This window comes from Genypterus blacodes, unplaced genomic scaffold (assembly GCF_046128005.1).
Source record: "Genypterus blacodes isolate CSIRO-AG114 ecotype Tasmania unplaced genomic scaffold, CSIRO-AGI_Gbla_v1 ptg000019l_1, whole genome shotgun sequence".
NCBI classification, from domain to species: Eukaryota; Metazoa; Chordata; class Actinopteri; order Ophidiiformes; family Ophidiidae; genus Genypterus; species Genypterus blacodes.
Window position 1 is genome coordinate 1,902,701 of NW_027466832.1, and position 20,749 is coordinate 1,923,449.

The 20,749-nt window shown below is 39.6% G+C and overlaps 1 protein-coding gene across 7 annotated transcripts in view; it reads right to left on the reverse strand.

The window, feature by feature from the left end:
• The window catches only part of szt2 (SZT2 subunit of KICSTOR complex), an 88,664-nt gene that overhangs the window by 33,537 nt on the left and 34,378 nt on the right, over positions 1–20,749 (reverse strand). For all 7 annotated transcript variants that reach the window (XM_076141562.1, XM_076141563.1, XM_076141564.1 and 4 more), the window contains 16 exons: positions 20,518–20,622; positions 20,374–20,443; positions 20,008–20,193; positions 18,311–18,526; positions 16,383–16,620; positions 15,574–15,648; positions 13,900–14,038; positions 12,574–12,709; positions 11,654–11,774; positions 10,606–10,758; positions 8,811–8,913; positions 7,661–7,775; positions 7,210–7,297; positions 5,750–5,868; positions 5,418–5,582; positions 5,069–5,153 (listed from right to left, as the gene is read on the reverse strand). In XM_076141562.1, coding sequence (XP_075997677.1) covers positions 5,069–5,153; positions 5,418–5,582; positions 5,750–5,868; positions 7,210–7,297; positions 7,661–7,775; positions 8,811–8,913; positions 10,606–10,758; positions 11,654–11,774; positions 12,574–12,709; positions 13,900–14,038; positions 15,574–15,648; positions 16,383–16,620; positions 18,311–18,526; positions 20,008–20,193; positions 20,374–20,443; positions 20,518–20,622 — 2,114 coding nt within the window. The remainder of the gene's footprint in view (positions 1–5,068; positions 5,154–5,417; positions 5,583–5,749; positions 5,869–7,209; positions 7,298–7,660; positions 7,776–8,810; positions 8,914–10,605; positions 10,759–11,653; positions 11,775–12,573; positions 12,710–13,899; positions 14,039–15,573; positions 15,649–16,382; positions 16,621–18,310; positions 18,527–20,007; positions 20,194–20,373; positions 20,444–20,517; positions 20,623–20,749) is intronic.

The following is a 20,749-nucleotide window of genomic DNA, read 5'->3' on the forward strand; positions in this document are numbered from 1 at the left end:
AGAGTGGTGTTGGGAATTGGGGAGTACCAATTTTGCGAACTGCAATTGAACAGTTGATGAAGTCGTATTTACAAGTCATGAACTCTGGATTCCTGATAATACAACAGTTAACTGGTAACTTATTTACTCTATGGGCTAAGAGAAAAATGGCATCCACATTGATTAATGTTAAGTTTTGTTATCAATATATGTATGGTATTTTTTAGATAAAATATTTAGCTGTCTTGTCCATTTGGTATATACCACTCTGTTGAGCACACGGATGCAGCATATCCAATAAAAGAGTCAGGATGATAACCACCGATCACTTTCTATAAACAAACAGTCAATGTTTTTTTCCCCATCTGAGATTTGGAACAGGAATGTGATGTCAATCAATATCACGTGACACTGAAAGGCTGCTACTACTGATACTTCTTAGGCTTTGCAAGGATATGGCCGTATAGTTGTAAATTAAGACTATATCCCTATCCCTAAAAATGCATACATTATGTCCTTCCCAGGAGGGTTCCTCGTACATTTCTGTATTGGCTTCAGATTTCAGAACTACACAGCTTTTTGTCAAATCTTGGGTGGAAACATAAATAAGGCAAGCAGTCCTGCGGTGCAAAGTAAGTTATGTGGAGCCACTTTATACAAAAGACAGTGAACAAATGAGGAAATTCATGAGATAGTGCTACTGAAAGAAAAGTCAGACAGATAAAACACCTAACCGAGGGAGATTCCAGTTACAGCTACATTCCGTCATTCTTTAAAATCAGAAGAGGTCTAATTTTGCCAAAAAAAACACCTGTGTGGACACACAATGGGTACATAAGTATGGGTGTTAAAATGAACAAAGTAGAACCAAAAAAGTTTTGAGTGGATCTTTATATTAACATTTGACTATTCTGTTTTGCTTAAGGTCCCCATTGGCGCTGTGTGGTTTAGTAAGCAGTGCTATGCTTACAGCAGGAACAATGGCTATAACAGGCAGGCTGGACCAAAACAAAGAGGCATTTCAGAAATTGCAAAGTAAGTCTTGCCCATGCAAAGATGCTACTTCTGCTGCAAAAACACGCACACATTATAACCTACATATACAGTAGATTGAAAAGGTGCCTGTAAATTGTACATATAGCTCACTCATTTCTTAAGTCAGGAAGATGCCCAAAGAAGGACTACACAGGATTAATTCATCAATTCATGTAGTTCTTTTTAGAGGGATTAGACGTGTCTGTCATGAATACTACAGGATGCAACATCCTCACCTACCAATCAGAGAAGGGAGAGGATTTCATGCTAGAAGTTCAGATCAGAACATGCCTGAATTGTGAAAAGGGGTCTTGAGATCCAGCCTTGAAAAGGTCTCTGGTCATGTCCACCCTACATTTGAAAGTGCATCTTGTTCTATTTACTTCAGCTTTTTCATCCACACAGCACAGCAAATCACTCAAAACTGTTGTTTTTTTTTTTTAAAAGGAGTCAGTCCAAAAATGTTCATGATGGTAGAAAGTTAGTAGTTATGCATCATATAACCATTGCCAATAAAAAATAGTTTGGCAAAAATAAGTTTCAGAAATCACACACATCCACCTGACAAAAGAGTAATTTAAACCAAATATATTACTAAATGGAGATAAAGCAGTAATTCCTAAAACATCCTGGTCTATTACGCCATTAAATACACTGGTAAACTAAGTCAAACATGCATAAGGCTCACTCAACTGCACCGAGTCTGAATCGCCTGAAAATATTGCTGCTTCAAGAAATTATACAAAATTACTTGAATTAGAAAGTTTTCAGTTTATTCAAAATAAGCATATACTGGCTCACACCACATTTCATGCAACTTGAAGGTCCATGCCGGATTAAAAAGCAAATCAATGTGTAATATGCTATACTGAAAGAAGCCTTAACAGAGGAAAGTACAAGGAAAAGTGATACCTTAAAAAATAAAAACAGACCAAGAGCACAGCACACAGGGCCAACAGCAATGGCTTCAGTGATGAGAAAAGGGATAGTAATGGGGATATAGAATAGATGGTAATACCTCTGAACTGAGAGGGTGGAAAGAGTTGGTGAACCAGCTCCGACATGGTACCTGAGCCAACATGAAAGACACCCAATATATAGTATTAGGACCACTAGCACCATTAGCAAAGTTTAAAATAGTTTCGAAAATAATTTTAAAGCATCCAGTATGAATGCCTTAATTTCAACCCTGAAGCTAGTTCTTTCTGATGACAGCAATGAATTGCAAAGATAAAGGTAGTTGTGCCTTGCACATTAGGCCTGTTAAATACTAGAAAGCGCCGCATACGTGTTGAACAATGTCAGCTCAGAACTGTCAGCCATAGGTGTCCGACCCCCTGGTTTAGATCCTAGATTTGTTAATTTGTTGTTGATTTGTTAATTTGTTAATTATTTGACAAGAGATGCTTACTTCCATATCCGAAATATCAAATCAGACCGTTCCTTAGCAAAGCAGATGCTGTAACTCACTGGACATTAAGTTTTTTCTTTAACTCGAGAAAATCAAGTACACTATCAAAACATGCAAATTGCAATAGTTAGTTGCCTTTCTCCCACCAAGACACCAGGTTGTATTGTTGAATGTATGGAGTTTTAATAACAGAATTTTAGTGTGCATTTTGCTGGCATTGTTCCAGGCCTTTGACCTTATGTATAATTCCTATGTAGACCTTCAATATAAAAGTTTTAACCAGCTTGTACAAGCAGGTTATCACCGAGGCAGCTCAACATGGAGCGTTAACACCTAAAATATTATGTTGCCTTTGAGTGGTCATCAGAAGGTGGTACATACCAAGTAACAAAGTGGTACATATGACTTCAGTGCTTTTCAAGTGCTTTCGTTGAAGAAATAACAACAATGCTGTAGTATATAGATGGAGGTGCAGCAAATTGTAATACAGTTTTTGCTCTTTTATGTTAAGAGTAACATAGAACTCTCAACATGATGACCTTTTGTGCCATAGTGAAGGTGAACAGAGCAGTAATGTTTTTTTTAATTCTGTCTCAACAGGACAAAATATATTACATCAATATGGCTGTGATTAAAAACACTCATACACTGTCCAATATTGAGGATAAATTGGCTGGTTGGCTAAACCCAATTTGATTTTGATTAGCACAAAAGCATGCAATTAAATATTTCAGAGCAGCAATCCGTTGTGTCAGCAAGTCACAGTCAGCCTTCAGAGACTGTCCACTCTGCTGATCCAATGTGCTTTAATCAATTCAAATTCCGTAAACCTCTCAAAAACAGCCATGAAGGGACACTCAAGTGAACTCATAAACAGAGAAAATAATTGATAAATACTGCAGTTGTGGGCCAAATAACAATATCAGTACTTTTTTAGTGAGCAAATATATAGTGACCCAATAGTTTACAGATGTGAAATTTGACATTGTTTTGTTTAAAAATTGATCAGACAATTCTGGAGAGACATTTTTTGTCGTATAGGCTATGGATGGGGCAAAAATGAACACTGAGCTTTGTATAATTGCACTGGAAGTTCCTATTGCACACCTAGCCATTCGTGAAGAGGGAATCTCTCATGGAATTGCTTCCCCCGAGGTTTCTTCCTTTTTCCCTTATACATTGAGGTTTTCTCGGGAGTTTTTCCTTGTCTTCCTTGAGAGCTTTGGGCTGGGTCGGGAATTGTCCCCATGTTGTGGGTTTGTAAAGCCCTTTGAGACATTTTATGTGATATTGGGCTATGCAAATAAACTTGACGTGACTTTGCATCTGGCATTAACCAAACCATGTATCAGACGGCAGATATGGTTTTTCATGGTCATCAGTTAAGACAAGGTGTTATAGTATATTTGTTATTATATAAATGGAACTTTTGCGGTGTAAAAAAGTCTGGGGAGTGCTCACCGAAAACAATTCTGACTCTGAAGGTGCTAGACTGAAGCTCCAGGTTGAGCTGTATGTGATACTGATTGCCAGAAAAAACAAATCATAAAAACTCAATTTATCCAATCCCTAGAAAACCCTTCTACCTTCTAGAGCTGGTTTTGGCAAACTACGGCCCGCGGGCCACATGTGGCCCACTGCGCTTTATAATGCGGCCCGTCTAATATTGGTTCAAATTTGGACGGATCGCTGAAAAAATACCAGCCTGCTTAAACGGATCCAGGATAAGGTGAAAAGAGGAAAACTCTGAGCTAGATGTAATTTTCCTACATTGCATAATCCAGTGAGAATACAGTATTCCAGAGATTGATGAAAATAAAGCAGCCAACTTCCCAAGAACATCAACATCTCCCCTGTGTTCGCGACCACAGTCTGGGAGCCGAACAGGATAATGTTAACACAACACTTAACTAGTGTGTGAAGCGGCGCAGATCAAAAACATCAACAAGGGCGACTTGTCTCGGTGAAAACAGACAGATAACATGGATACAAACACATGGGGCCGTATTGTTATCTGGACACTTATTCTGCTGCTGCGGTATGGAGAGGTATTGCCTCATTCATTTGCCTCGTGCTTTATCTAAAAAGCAATGGTTAGTGAGGAGGGGCATTATTCTAAATTGCAAAGAGTGAATACAGAAGAAGAGCAGTCTGTGTGGGTTTTAAAATGAGCACACAAACTTGTGTGTTCTGAATTTACTGTTGGAGTAAAAAATGGGAAACAGGTCTGTCAGCATTTTCCATAATAGCAACAATGGGACAGAAGTGCCAAAGAAAAGAGCTGCAACTAAGCTGAACACTCCACAAGTATCTACACTTTTATCTTCCAATATATCTACAGATGAGTACAGCTCACCTCAGCAACCAACTGCCACCTCTCGCAATTGCTGTTGTGACATTGTCTACTTTGAGAAGCAATCCTTTGGCACATGAATTTGGCCTAACTCATCACAACTAGTATTGAATAAAATCCCATTTGGAACAAGGGGATGCCTGGGTGGAGCCGAGTTGGGATTGGGGAATGGCAATCAACAAAGCAGATTGAGGGTGAGCTGGAGGAAATGCACCTTGAATCAGTTTACTCGTTCCTAGTCTCGATGGAACCATGATTCAAAACTGTTAAATGACTGCGACTGTGATTACCTTTTCCTCCTGTCCCCTGGCCCCCAGGTTTATTGTAGAGGTAGATATCACCGTCAGACAACTCACTGCTCAAATGGAAGTAGTGCTACAGAGAGAACAGAAGAGGTGATCACCCCCTGGAAACCAACCACACAAGCCAGAATTTATTTCATACAATTCAATGACACATGTCAAAATGACTTTGGTTTCTGCGGAGCTGGGAGCAACAGGTCTAGGATTTATTTGTAACAACTTAAGCACAGCTGTATGTACTTGTAATTTAGTATTCTGATGGATAGCCATGAAGCAGTTTCAGATTAACCAAAGGATACATTTTGCATTTCGAATATTTTTGTCTCCTGGATTATACCTTAAAGTGGTGCGCAATATTGCTGTCCGTGTACTTGGGATGATGCAGGAAGATGAGAAGGTTTTGCCTGAGGTAGTGAGCCACTGCAGACAGCCAGGGAAGACAATAGTAGGGCAGGCTGAATTCCATCACCTCAGTAGCTGGAGAGCCTGATGGCTGGATAAACTGAGGACAGAATATGTGGGAGTGACATGCATAATCATTCAATTGTAAGCACCTCAGAGACTAAGAGAATACTAATGCAAAAATAAACACCAACAAGTCAAAAATCACATTGAAAAACATTGCTCTAAAACAAGTTTTTTCCTTTTTGAGACAAGAAAGAAAGTTACCTCCACATCAGCTGGTGTTAGCTTACAATTTCTAACAAGCATGACAGTGATTATATCCAAAGTGGTCTCATCCAGGCGCTTGCGTAGGACCTTGACAAGCTCATCTTTGATCTCTGGACCTGAATAGAAAATGACAAAACCTGTGGTGAGGTTTAGGGTTCTTCCTTTCTTCTAATGGGAATCTGGCAGTTCATACAACTGATTGGTAAACAAAACAATTAAACCCCAGGAACCCTCCCGCCCAAACATTCACACACCCACCCTGGCTGAGTGAAAAGTACAACTACAAATAACAGAATATAATGGCATTTAACATATCAGTCAGTATGTGTAGTTTGTGTATGTTTGTGAAAGAATTTATCAGTATGCATCCTAGCTGTGTATTTAATTTGACAAGGTTGAGAAAGAAAGAATGTGTGTGAATTGGAAATTTTTCATCACAATCACAGTTCAATAAAAACAAATGCAGATACAATTAATAGAGTCAATAAACCATGCCCGTATGTAATTTTATCGATTTGAACAATGGGTTGTGGCGATGAGTATAATAATCTAGCCAAGGTCATGAATCTTTCTCCGACGCCAAATTTCTTTAACACTGCAAATAAGTACCCTCATTCCACCCTGCAACATGCATTTTCAGTATCAAGAGAGATTACAATCCCAGGTAAAGTATTGGAGTGTGATGAATGGATATATTTACAAGAGTGCCAAGTATTAAAAAATATCCTTAATGAAACATTTAGATTTTCAGAAATAATACAATTTCTAAGCGAACAGCAATGTTGTTTGCCAAAACGTTGACGGGATTTATGCAGATCAACCAAACCATGAAGCTGATTGGGATAAAGTGCAGGGGTAAGAACAATTCAAGATTCAGTCGAGTACACAGGTTAAATCCCCTCTGACAATTAGCTAATGGGTATTCAAATGATGTATATAAGATTCTAAGTCATCTATAAAAGAATTCAACATCATCAAAATTGGAATGGACATTTACTAGTAATACTGGTTGGAATTAGCATTTATGTTACTATGAAAAGGTGTCTACCATTTTTAACAAAATAACATTAGTCGGTTAAAATTTGATTCTAATATATAAAATGGAAAATGTTCTAGATTTAGAATTAAAGTGACCTGGCCAATACAAGAAGGCTGGAGCCTGTGATGATCTTTGAGTTTGAAGTGAGTTTCTTGTCAAAATACCAGAACCACATATGCAGGAATTTAGATTGGCAGCATATAGTTATGTGTGAGTGATGAAAACAAATGTTTTATTTTAGTTTAAGCTTTGTTAATAGCTTTGTCAAAGCCATTTAATTTATGTTGTTTTTATGTCGTAATTTTATATGTATGCCACTGTCTATATTTGATCTACTCAATGTAATGAACATATACAATTATAAGCAAAAGCCACAACTTGTATTTTTCCAAGCCCTGAATATTTTCTGATCTCTCACCTGCGTTTCCCACTCCATGGACCAGTAGCAGGATGTGTTTGTCTACTTGTCCAACCGGTCGAGAGCTATCCAGAGAAGGCCTGGAGCTCTAATGGGAGACACACACACCAAAGATGTCTACAAATGTTTCTACTTCTAGGTTTATTTTTTATCATCTGGGAGGGGACTACAGGTGAGAACAACCACGGTGACCAAGCCTTTACATTTGTTTTAAATGTTCAAAAAGTGCATTGTTCCTCCTTTAAATAAATAAATGTAAAAGCCGTTACACATACAGAAGCAACAAGTTGTTTATCTCCACATCAGTGAATCAGACAAGACACAGAGGAGCACAGGGGTCAGAATTACTGCAGGGACACCAAAAATCTTCCTGCAAATTGTCTTCCTAAACTGGCATTTTATGGCCTCGTCTTTACTTTGTAATAAGTATGTGGTGTTTTGTTCATCTTACCACCAGGTCCTCCGAAAACAAGGGTTCTTGACTCCGTGCAAGTGCAGCAGATCGTTTTACGGGAAGGCTGCAGTCCATGTCAGAGTACTGTCCTGTCAGTGATGTTTCACAAAGTCTGGAAAAAAGAAAGGAAAGGAGGAAGAAGGAAGTCATTGGGTATTTTCTGACTAATTTCCAGGTGAAGAATGTGAGATTAAAGTGTATTTCTTCAAATATTGCATCAACCATTTACTTGTTTCACATGACATATCTCCTTTTGTTTTTTTCAAGTGTGAATGAGACAACACTCATTTAAGTTGTCAGAGGATGACATCCGAGTTAATTATGTGATTTGCAAACTTTCCCAAAGCCACATCAGCGTCAGATCAGCGTTTAACGATGGTTATTTTCTGAGGATAGATCCTCTGATATTTTAGTAACTGATTCCTTCATGTAATCTGCGTCTGTCAGCGGCTTTCTGTGCATTACAATCTTCTCAAATCGTTTTTCTTGATAGCTCTTTTACGTTCATTTCCAGTTTGGTACTTTTAAGTAAATGCTGCGTGTTTGTTCTGGAAACGTCTTTGACCGTTTTGCCTTTTTCTTCTTTTATTTATTATCATTTCTCTTCTCTTTTTGGAGTTATCCACAGATAGTGAGTCAGTTCAGTTCACATTTCTACACAGATGTGGAAATGTACGTACAATTAAAATCATTTCTAGATCTTGACAAGTTGTTTTATATATACTGTATTACTGTATTATTGTTGAATTTGGACATGTTTTACTAAAGAAATTTCAGGTTGTTTATACTATGTTTTGAAAAAGGATAGTTAAATAAAAGTAAACATCTGCAACATGAACTTGTACTTCTTTGCACTAAAACAAAGGGAAAACTTGGAGTTGTCCATTTACAGGTTATTTTGCTATGATTTTACTTATCCGACCCAATTGAGTTTAAATTGGGCTGAATATGGCCCCGGACAAAAATGAGTTTGACACCCCTGAACTAGACGTTACATTTTCTGATGTGCGGCTGCAGAAAGAATGTCTCTGAGCGTTGTTCCCCGACAGGATAATCTCCTCAAAACTCACTGGGTCAGATGCTGAAACAAAGTTTCAAAAGATGAATTCTATTAAAGAAGCAGAAAAAAAACCCCAAAAAAGGCTACCTGAGGTAGAAGACTGATTTAGTTGTACGCTCCTGGTACACAAACACATTCTTCCTGTTCACCACACAGAAAGAGTTCAGCACAGAACGCAGGGCTTGAATAGCTACAGAAGGGAGAGAAAAACAAAACATGATGACATATTGTTAACAGCTTCTTCACTGAATAAATCTAGCTGTATTAATAAAAGACACATGAGACAAGCACTTACCATTCTTTACTAGAAAACAGAATAATACTAATAATAATAATTACCCTTATAATAGTAATAATTATTTCTTGATAATCCCTGTTGAGCAATAAGAGCAGCACTTGGGATTTGTTCAGACGGCTCTAAAAAGAATTAACCCCTTTTTGGCAAACCTTGCTTCATAGTGCAGTGCAACCCTCAGGGGAAATGCGCATGATCTTGGAGTTGTATTTTTTGTAAGCAACACAGAATCAATGTTCATGCAATGTGTCAGCTGAAATTCCTAAAGAGAATCAAGTATGAACTGCAGATTCACGTATGGCAGGACAGAAGAGAGCTCTTGGCAAAGTGAAGCTGTAAATGTCATTGGGTTGGAGATCAACCTGTATCTTGCTAAACACTCAGTTAAGGACCTCATGTGTTTTACAGGAGACCCCATTTGTGTCTTTTGCATGTTTGTGGCTATACAAAGAATATTTCAGTCTACGAAATTACACAGCTACAGGCATTAACAGAGAGAGGATTTCATTACACCCATAGTCCTTACAACTGTCAGTCTGTACCGAAATTCCAGCATGATACTTCACTCCAGGCAAGATCTTTAACCGTCACATATACAAGTAAGTGGTTTCATTTCAACGGGAGCAAACCTTGAGTTGTTTGAGGATCAAAGGCAGAATGAGAGATAGGCTAAAGCCATTTGAACAGCACAGCATCAAATAATTTCTGTGACAGGCTTATTTTGCTAGTACTCCGTGAAATTGTCAGTACTTGTCACCTAATGGCTTTGGTGTGAGTTCTTTAGAGTCTGCCACTAAGCACAGCTCATAACAATGTGCTAGAGCCATTTGAAACACAATGAAATTGAAATTGAATCTTGTACTGTATTGATTCTGTGCATTCTTTCAGCTATTACAAGAACTATACTGAATTAAATCAAAATAAAAAATAACACTCTGGGATTTATAACTCAAATTTTCAAATAAAATGCTATCAAATGTATCAATTTTTTGCCTTGTCGCAGCATCAGATTCTAATGGGATTATTTCTGAAGCCAACACAAATTAACCTCAGGGACTCTAAATTTGGGGTCCCCAATTTCATTCATTAAGCCTGTATTTACTAACCCTGGTGACGTATATGAGCTCAGTCGTATGCTGTCCTATTGAGTGAAGAAATATAAGATAAATATTGCTCCAGAAAGATCAACAAAAAAATAAGTAACTTGATATGCTGGAATTATAAAAGATCAATCTGGAAGATTTAGGTCAGTATGACAAGTTTAAACTTGTATTCTGACTATACATCTATTCATCTCTCTATCAAACTGTGAATAGATGAAAAGTCAGTAGTTCATTTGTTTATGATTGGCTGCTAACATGTAACACTGGATCAGGGTCAAATGCAAAATGCGCGGAAATTGTCAACCAGCATGATAAAAATGTAAACTAATATTCAAAATTTGTATTAAGTTTTGCCCTCGGCGCATCAACAAAACAAGTGATTGTCAGTAAGATTTACTCTGTATGAGGTTCACTAAAACAGCCCTGAGTAATCCTGGGGGGCATGCCACTGTAAAAGAAACAAGTTTGCATTTGTGTCACTCACCCCTTTGCACCCCCATGTTGGGCCCCATCTTGAGGCGTGGATGAATGTGAATGATTGTCTTCCACACCACATCACAAGCAAAATGTCCAGGGATGAACTGCATGGTGGCAGCCAAGTAGTCTCTGGGCTGGTAGCTCTCCTCTGTGGTGTAATCTGTGGCAGAACATAATACTGTAGGAGTGAGAAGATGTATTTATGTGACACAACTGATACTACAATTGATCCAGAAGCTTCCAGAACGTTACAAAGGTTCCTTTACTTAACATATACAGATAATGAGATATTAATGAAATGTGTTTAATGTATCCCTCCCCGGAGACTAAGCATCCATTCAGTCTCCAATGAATGTTACAGCAGAAAGGACAACCTCAATCGACTGTCATCACCATCCAGACCTGGCCACAGGGGACTCCAACCCCAGTGACTGTCGTCCACACTCCAACAATGATCGTTGCAGCAGCCAGGAGAATCAACAATCTAGGTTGTCAGTCTGCATGGCTGTCATGTGCTGGTGTAAAAAGCAGCACAACAACACTGCATTCCACAAACACTGATGACAAGCCACTAAATCCACAAGACTGAAAGAACAAATACAAATGCCTTTAGAAACTGAAATGAAGTTGATAGTTTCTTGTTCTAAACCTACTCAAGAGGATGTCCCTGTACTATATTTGCTTCTCCTTGTCCCTTTTGTTAAATGTTCATGCTGTATGGAAGCCTTAGATACTTTACAGAAAAATAATATATGGACCGTGTGCAAATTATTCATGCACGTTGCATAAATAATAAATACATGCATGTATGATAATACAACAAAATGCCTCAGATTCCACTGCATCAAGTCCAAATTTCACAGTTTGTCACTTCATGCCTTTACAAAACACTAAAATACATGCCAAATGTATGTATTTTAGTATGCTTTGTACTCCACAGAGACACAGCAGAGAAAAGGCATGAAAAATGCAACTTCTAAATTGATTGAAATTTGTCTCTTCAGGGATTTCTGTCTTCATTCATTCAGTTGTTTTTGTTTGAGTGTCAGACTTACCATCTGAAGTGTTCATCCTCTGTCTGTACAGAGACTCGTTCTTCCAGATTTCTTCCTCGCTCTCAGCCACAAGCAGAGAGTTACATACGAGACTGTCGTGCAGGTCTTGCAGCAGCATGCGCTAGAAAGTACACAGGTATCAACCCAGTGAGTAAGTAAGTGCAGGTGTAGTAAGTAAGATTAGCAATGCACAATGAACTACACCACACATATACAGGATTAGGGCTGAAGTCTGTATGTATGCCACAATACAGTATATATGCATGAGCTGAAAATGCCAGGTTAGATAATTGTGTGTGGGTTAGGATTAGGGTTAGGCTTTCCACTAGTCAAATTTGGATTGCAGTGTCAGCAAACTTGATTGACATGCGCCATATGCATCAACTTTCTCACAAATAAACAAATGAAGGTTTAAACATGCTTACTATTGAATTGTGATGCATTTATTTTTGATAATGCGTGTTCATGATCCACTCAGGTAGATCGTTTTCAACGTTAGGTGGCCTAACCAAACTTGTGCACTTTGAGTTACAGTTAGCTTCTGGTCCTTACCAACAGCCATGGTGACGGTCAAAACACTGTATGATCTACCTGAGCATGCAATAATAAAACAATAATCTAAAGGAAAGTTTATGTAATCTTAACAAACTGGGCTTTAGTTGATTATGAGGGTTTTCTTAATTTCTTCTTCAAATTAGTCTGTTAGAGCAGCAACGGCTTAGTTCACAAATTTCAGAAGTCAATTCAAATCAATATATAACTTTAATATAATGTGATTTTAATGTGTTTTTTGGTATTCTGTCTCTCACTGTTTAAATAAACCTCCCATTACAATTATAGACCATCCACTTCAAATTCAAATCCGCAAGTGATCAAATACTGGAAATGCTGTGGATCTCAGTGTCATAAGTGGTTTTTACCTGATTGACTATTCGGCAGATCTCCCCAATCTTCCTCACCACCATGTGATGCAGCTGCAGGTATTCAGGCGCCACCGGCTCTTCATCCTTCTTTTCCAAATCCTCAGTGCTGTTTTCTTTACCTTCTGTGATGCTCCTACACATAGAACAACTCAATTGTCAAATGGGGTCCATTCATAGCTTGTATTCATCTGCTCATACAAACCACAGCTAGGACTAACAGCTCTTTTTTTACTAGGATCAAAACTAACCCGACTTAAGATGAAAAACTTCACAGACACACTCCAGTGGTACAATATAAGTTCTCATTTCAAAATAAATGATGATGTCTTGTAAGTTGCATTTAAAACTTAATCATCTTATTATAATAGGGTTGTTTGTCTTTCAAAGAACATCCTTTCCGAATACATGTTGCTTGAGTTAAAGGTAATTCAGATGATCTAAATTTACATGCGACGGCCCTGAAGTACCAAACACAACATTAAGAAAACACAACACCAAGAAAATGTTGTTCTCCTATGTGTTGTGTTTTGTTTAGTGTTGTTTTTTCACATTCCAAATGTTTTGTCTTATATTAATGGTTGTGACTCACAACAATAGTAGTGATAATACAACCGTCCTTCTTTCTCTCTATCTCTCATCTTTCTATATAAAAAATGATCTCCAAAATATCCTACAACTATATGCGCAATGTCATGTACAATGTTTGCTTCAATGGTTGTGACTCTTCACAGTTGCAAAGTGCCACATTGCCGCCTGCGCCAGAGAAACTGCTGAACGAACTGAAAGGTATGCCAATAATATCAATATCTGTAAAGGCAGGATTCAACTCTCTATGTTCCTCCAAGACATTTTTGGAGTAAGCCACAGATAGTGAGTCAGTTCAGCTCACATTTCTACACAGATGTGGAAATGTACGCACATTTAAAATCATTTCTAGATCTTGACAAGATGTTTTATACATACTGTATTACTGTTTATTGTTGAATTTGGACTTGTGTGGTGCAATATCCCAATTGCACCACTTGCCATGTGTTTTTAAGAGCTTTGCTTTGAAGAGAGCACAGTAGCAGCTGTATCTAATTGCTACCACTTGTGAGTAAAATGCAAATAGTTTTCTACAGATTAGGAATAGTTTGTTAAAGGAACAAATACACCTAGTTAAAATAAGATGCAATTAGTATCACTTGAGGTACTTTGAGACAGGGAAATCAGGAGAGGAGCAGACAAATTTAAGTTAGTGTGGAAATGTATAATGTGGATGTGTTTTGATTTAATCTGTATGTGAGGACATAAGTGGACTTTTACTAAATCTTTAAGTCTGACCTAGAATGGGAGTAGACCTTCACTCTATCATGGTGAATCTGAATAATCAACCAGAAGTCTGGCATCAGTGGTGATTGACACTCCTGCTCATCCAAAGTGGGGCTTTCACACTCCGAGTCACTGCTGCCTCCATCATAACCTGCAAACAACAAAAATTATTACGTTAACATTTTGGCAGGTTATGACAATGTACATACTTATGAGTGCAGTGTTGAATTCCGTTACGATAGATTGGTTTTATACTATCCTATTACTATTTTCATCTTCACAAACCTTTTTCCTTCATTCCTTCAGAAATACTTCAGTCAATCTTCAAACTATTCACCTTTTACAGTCGAATTTGTCAAACTACTTAAGTGATCGGCACATGAATTCTTAAGCTCTGTACTAAGCTCCATAAATATAAATACAGTGGTCCTTCGAGCACTAGGCCCAACGCCTCTGTGTCACAAGTTTCCTTGGATCATGGTGACCAAACACCGACTTGGACTTGAAAGCAGACATGGTTAATATGAAAGCCGCCATCAGGAAGGTTTGTCAACATGGTCGTGTTAGGTCTCTGCACTACCGGAGACGGTTGCTGACCTTAAAACTTAGCTGGCTAATCTGAGAGATAAAAATGAAGAACTGGAATGAAGGATGAGGAGATGTAATGTTTATATAATATTGAGGGGGTTGCAGTGGAGGGAGGCAGTGGCTCAGTGGGTAGTGCTTCCGCTTGGGAACCGGAGGGCTGCCGGTTCAAGCCCCTGCCGAGGTGCCCCTGAGCAAGGCACCGAACCCTCAATTGCTCCCCCCTCTGCGTAGGGTGGTAATGTAATGTAAGTCGCTTTGGATAAAAGCGTCTGCCAAATGCTCGTAATGTAATGTAATGTTGCAGAGGAACCGGGGTCAAGCTCCACTGCTTCAGTTTTGAAAACTATATAAATTTTGCATTTGGAGAAAGAAATCCTGGTTGACTGCTCGCAAAGAGGCCTTGCACCGGGAAAGTCTAATGGAAAACCCCAGGAAAAACCTCATTACTACCAGGACTATGTTGATGTACTCCCCCGATGCCAAGGGCAAGACCCACTTCGATACAAGAAATTTCATGCTCAACTCTCCCCACTATTGTTTCCTCAGAATCTTTTCTGTCCAACTCCACCACCCACTACGCGCCAGGCAGTTTTCTTATTAAAAAAGGATAAATATTATAATGAACAATCTCACTTTTGAACACCAATGTAAAAATCCTAGCTGATCGCATCCTTCCATCGATCATCTCACCTGATCAATCAGGCATCTTGCAAATATTCTTTCTCAAATATTTTTCTCATCTAGAAATAATCCTTTCGCTGGGCACTGAAAAAGCCTTTGAACAGTAAAAATGGGTTTTTTAATTTTTATACTATTTATATAGCCCTGAGAACATCCATCAGTATTAAAGGAATCCAGGAGAGATCATAGATCATAAAGTGTCACTGTTTGCCGATAAAATGCTGCTGTATATCTTTGATCCATCTCCATGTCTACCAAACTTGTATGGTTAACTCAGTAGTACAGGTCTGGTGGGTGGGGTGGTATATTCGGGATTGGTTTGCTGTTTGTATTTTATTTGTGTTCTGTATATTGTGAAAGTCTTTAATAAACAAACCTTGATATCATTTTCTAATTGAATCCCCCATCAAAGCTTACCCTGCATGTCAGAGTCCAGGCTGCCTTGGCTGGACACGATGCTCTGGACTCGACTTGGTCTGAGTTTTCCACAGCCTGAGGAATGAACATATTTGACATGTGATTCGGGCCTTACTATACAATCACCACTACAAATCGAAGCTCAGAACACTGATGAGCTCCATAGGTCACACACCCACAGGGCTCTTTTCCTCCATATCCTGAGTCAATAATACATGAATTGTAGACAAATGCCCTAGAAAGTGCAGAGGGTGATCCTTTCATTAAAAGTTTGCCAGTCCTGATAGATGTATCACTTTGGACAGGGAAAGGACTTCAGAAGTTTAGAACGGGCCTAACCTGTTCATTCCAACTGAATTTTTACAGTTATCATATAATTTTAAATGTATAAACACTATGTTTATCAAATACCAGAGAACTAATGTCCTTAATTAGATTTAGACACTTTTTTGATCATAAAGATGATCCACATCACTTCCGGTGTTGATCTGCAGGCAGGGCTTAATTTGTATAGGACTGCCTGAGAAATCGGTCCCAGGATGGAGGACTAGGAGGACTTGGCTTAATCTGAAAGGGAGGCCTGTCATTGGTAATTTTCCATGATTGGCTGTTGAAAAGAGTGTCCAAAAAGTTTTTTTTAAAGGGTAATAGGTGTGTATACAAAAACTATGACATTACTACCCTAAATAGAATAGATTTTAAACAGTCTTTGTAGCTTAAAGCATGTCAAAGATGGGTAGTAACACGATAACATGGCTGTGATTGCTGGTCATTGCTGGATTGTGTGATCCTTGTGTGTGCAGACTTACTGGGAGGGACTGACTGCATGGACTCAGATGAGGTCTTGGGTGGTGAGTAAGGCTCTGTGCAGTGCTCAGTCTGCAAGCGGGGGGTGCTAGACTGACATCTGTCCCCCACCTGGCTGACTGATCTGTACAAGCCAGTGTCCTCTGCCTCAGGCTTCATGGCGCTGACAGACTCACCGATTTCTGTGATCGCATCTCCGTGTGCATTAGCAGCAACACTGATGGATTTCTTCTCCTCACCCTGCAGGAGAACAAAGTTGCATTGAAAATAAGCAATATCTAAATAAACTTTTGAGTTTTTTTGATTACTAAGCTGAAGATTTAGTTTTTGTTGCTATGACTGTCTGGAATAAAAAGAAGATAATAGGAAGCTACGATGCATGACAACAATCAAAAGGGCCATAGCCATTGACTCAGTGGTTCCTAAACTTCTTCTTCCGCGCCCCCCTTATAAAGATCAGAAGTTTTTCGCAATATAATTATGAAATTCTGTGTTAAATGATGTGATCTCACTCCCCCCCATAAATACATACTGCATTAACCCAAACATGTTTCTCAGCTGTGTTGCTATTCTGTTGCCATTTCTGTTGAACAACACAACTACCTATATCACCACATGTCCAACCATGAGCTCTATGAAACTCTCCAATCAGGTTTCAGAGCACACCACAGTGACGAGACCACCCTTATCAAAATCACCAATGACCTCATCACTGCTGACGCCGGACACATCCGTATACTCATCCTCCTGAACCTTTTCCTCCTCAACCGCTTATCTCACCACCTAGGCATCATTGGAACTGCTCTCACGTGCTTTCAATCTTACCTCAAACAGGAAACAGTCTGTCGACATCGGCAACTCCCACTGCCCCCCAGCCCCAGTCAACCAAGGCGTGCCTCAAGCCTCTGTGCTTGGGCACCTCCTTTTCATAAGTAAGATCATCCGCCGACACGTTCTCAGTTTCCATTCCTGTGACGATGACGCACAGCTTTACCTCAGCACCAAACCATCCACTCTGCTCCCGCCATCAAAACCTGGATGTCAGCCAATCTACTCAAAATGAACAATAACAAAACTGAGCCCATGGTTGTGGCCTCCAAGACGCAGCTCCAGAAGGTTGGAGATTTTGTCCTGGATATTGACGGCTGCTCCATCTGCCCATCCTCTGAAGTCCGCAACCTCGGCATCATCTAGGACTCCACCCTCTCCTTCCAGTCTCACATCAAGTCAATCATCAAATCCGCCTTCTTTCACCTCAAAAACATGCCCAGACACCGACCATCACTCTGTCGCTTGAACACTTATCCACGCCTTCATCATCACACACTGCAGATTTTCAGCAGCCCCATCTGGCTCACCCTATGAAAAATTTCTGGACGCACTAAGCCCTTACAACACATCACCCCAACCATTATCCACCTTCGCTGGCTTCCAATTCGGTTCCGCATCAACTATAAAATCAAAATCCTTACCTTTGAGTCCGTCCATACCCTTGCCCCACAGTACCTTTCCGACCTCCTTCTCCCATACACCCTGCGTCGGAACCTCTGGTCCACAGACATTGGCTTGCTCTCAATTCCCCACAGCAGACTCCGTACCTTCGGAGACCGGGCCTTGGGTACCCCTGCTCCCACCCTCTGAAAAGCTCTCCCCTCAGCCATCCAAAATGCTTTATCTCTGGACTCTTTCAAAAACTCCAAAAATGCCATCCACAGCCTACAACCTCCCCTAATTCTGCTCCATTTCTCTCCCTGCTTCAGCTTGTTTTTTGTTTTGTTTGTTGTTTTTATTATGCTATGTTATACAATTGCTATGTTCATACTGCTGTTGTTTTCAAGTCTGTACTTAACATTTTCTTTTGTAACATTGATTGTACCATTTTGTGAGTGGGACTTGAAAGAAATAAATTCAAAAATGGATGGTGACTGACCTCACTGTCTGCCTCCACTTCACTTTCTATCACACTGTCCTCCACCTGTGCTCCAGCAGTGCAGGGAGAGGTTTGTTGTGAAGGGTTTGAAACACTCTCAGGCAACCTCTTGTTGGCGTGAATCCTCTGTGGGTGCAGTCGACTCAGGGACACGTAGCAGAAGTTATCTTGTTCTCTATTTAGCATGTAACCAGACAAAGACATTCTTCGGAACTCCTGCGGAAAGTAGATAGGTGGTTATAATCAAATATACATCATTATGTACAACCATTCATGCTGTCGTGTATAAATTATTATTTGGCGAAGTGCTCTTATTTGAAAGGGAAACTGTTTAAAGAAGAGTTGTACCAGTAATAGATTAAACTAAAAAAGTCTGTTTAAAGCAATATTGTTTAAATTGTAGCATTCTGGAGATATTTGGCATTCACCATGTCCTGGTGAATTCCAAATATCTTTAAGATTTGACCTTGTGAAACCATATTTCTTCAAGGACACAGCTAGTAATGCATGTGACAACAATATGCAATAAAAAGCAAAAAGTACTTGTCCCAAATTGAAATGCTATTATGACATGAACAATTAGTAAAATATTTTCTTTAGGGTACATTTTTTTCTCACAACACCATGCATATAATATTGCCACACCATTCTCAGAACTAAATCATGTTATAGGGTGACATTTCGAAAGAATAAATAATAGACATAAACATTGCACAAAAAGTAATGCAATTTGTGTTTGGTAGATTTCTTTGTAACAATGCTTCTTCGCAATAGATCTCACACTGTTGGAAGCCTGTTTATTACCCGAGTATGTGAGCTACGCCCGTAAAAAATTTTGCGATTTGTGTTTATGCCCATGAAATATTTTCCAAATCTTCTCTTTCAATGCAAAACAGCTTTTTGCTGATGCTATTGTTTTGAGCTTCGAGATGAACTTCTGCAACGAGTGGCAATCCCATATCTCTACAGTCTGGGATCAAACTCTATCCTCCAAGATGACAACGCTCGTGCCCACAGAGCGGTGTTAATCAGAGACTACCTCCAGAATTTGGGAGTGGATGGAATGGCCTGCCAGCAGTCCTGACCTCAACCCCATTGAATACTTGTGGGATCATGGGCATGCTGTTCGTGCCAGAGTGACCAACACCAACACAACCACGTTCGCTGATTTTTGACAAATGCTGGTTGAAGAATGGGATGCCATCCCACAGCAGTGTGTGTCCAGGCTGGTGACCAACATGAGGAGGAGGCGCCAGGCTACTGTTTGTTAAATGAATAAATTGTTAAATTGCCCATATGTCTTGTTTCATCAGCCAATCCACCAAACAAGAGTCAACAGCACAAAAAAGCTGTTTGGCATTGTCAGAAAAGATTAGGCAATTTTTAATTTGGTGCAACCCACAGACTCAGCTCTGCTGCTCATCCCACAAATGCATGTCCCTCACAAATGTAGCACTTTTTAAAAGAGAAATAAACAGGCTAGGTGCACACACACACACACACACACACACACACACACACACACACACACACACACACACACACACACACACACACACACACACACACACACACACACACACACACACACACACACACACACACACACACACACACACACACACACACACACACACACACACACACACACACACACACACACACACACACACACACACACACACACGACTCCTTGCCTCTTTGAATTTTTCCAGAGACTGTTCAGGTCCAAAGACAAACTGAAGTGGGACATCTTCGCAGTGACAGTGCGATCTGCCGCTCGAGCGCAAAACATGGTCAGTTACTTTGTGCAGTGTGCTTGAGCTGATGACCCGAGAATGACGCAAGGCAGAAACTATTTCGTCCTCCAGCAGCCAGCGTATCTGAGATAAACACAGACAACTAAAAATTAGTCTCATCATTCAACGTCTTACTTGCTTCTTCACATTTTAGATAGACTGATTCAGAATATTTTATCAAATTTTGTGACTGATCATTCTCCATATTTCTGTTCTCATGCAATTGTTTTGTTGCTGCTTTGGCAACTCATGAAAAAGACTGACCTCATCCATTGTGGCCAGAATAGCCAACTTATGAGGAAGTGGGAGTTTGGACAACTGATCTCCAGAGACCCTGTATGAAGACAAGACAGGTATCAATACAGAAGCAGAGACCGTAGCTAAAAGTTCAATGTGATCCAAACTCACCCATCGACTCCCCTCAGAAACACTGTCATCAACTCCTCGTCGGATCGATAGGAGGAGGGTTGACCAGGGGAACGGTTTAGTGACATGCTGCTCTCTGAGGTGTACCTGAAAACACACACAATGTCATGTAATTCTGCTAAACTGTGAGTTCAAAAAGGCGTTACCTTTGTCCATGCAATAACAAACAATAACGGGTGAGCTGGTTTCCTCCCATCATGCAGCTTAGGTAAAA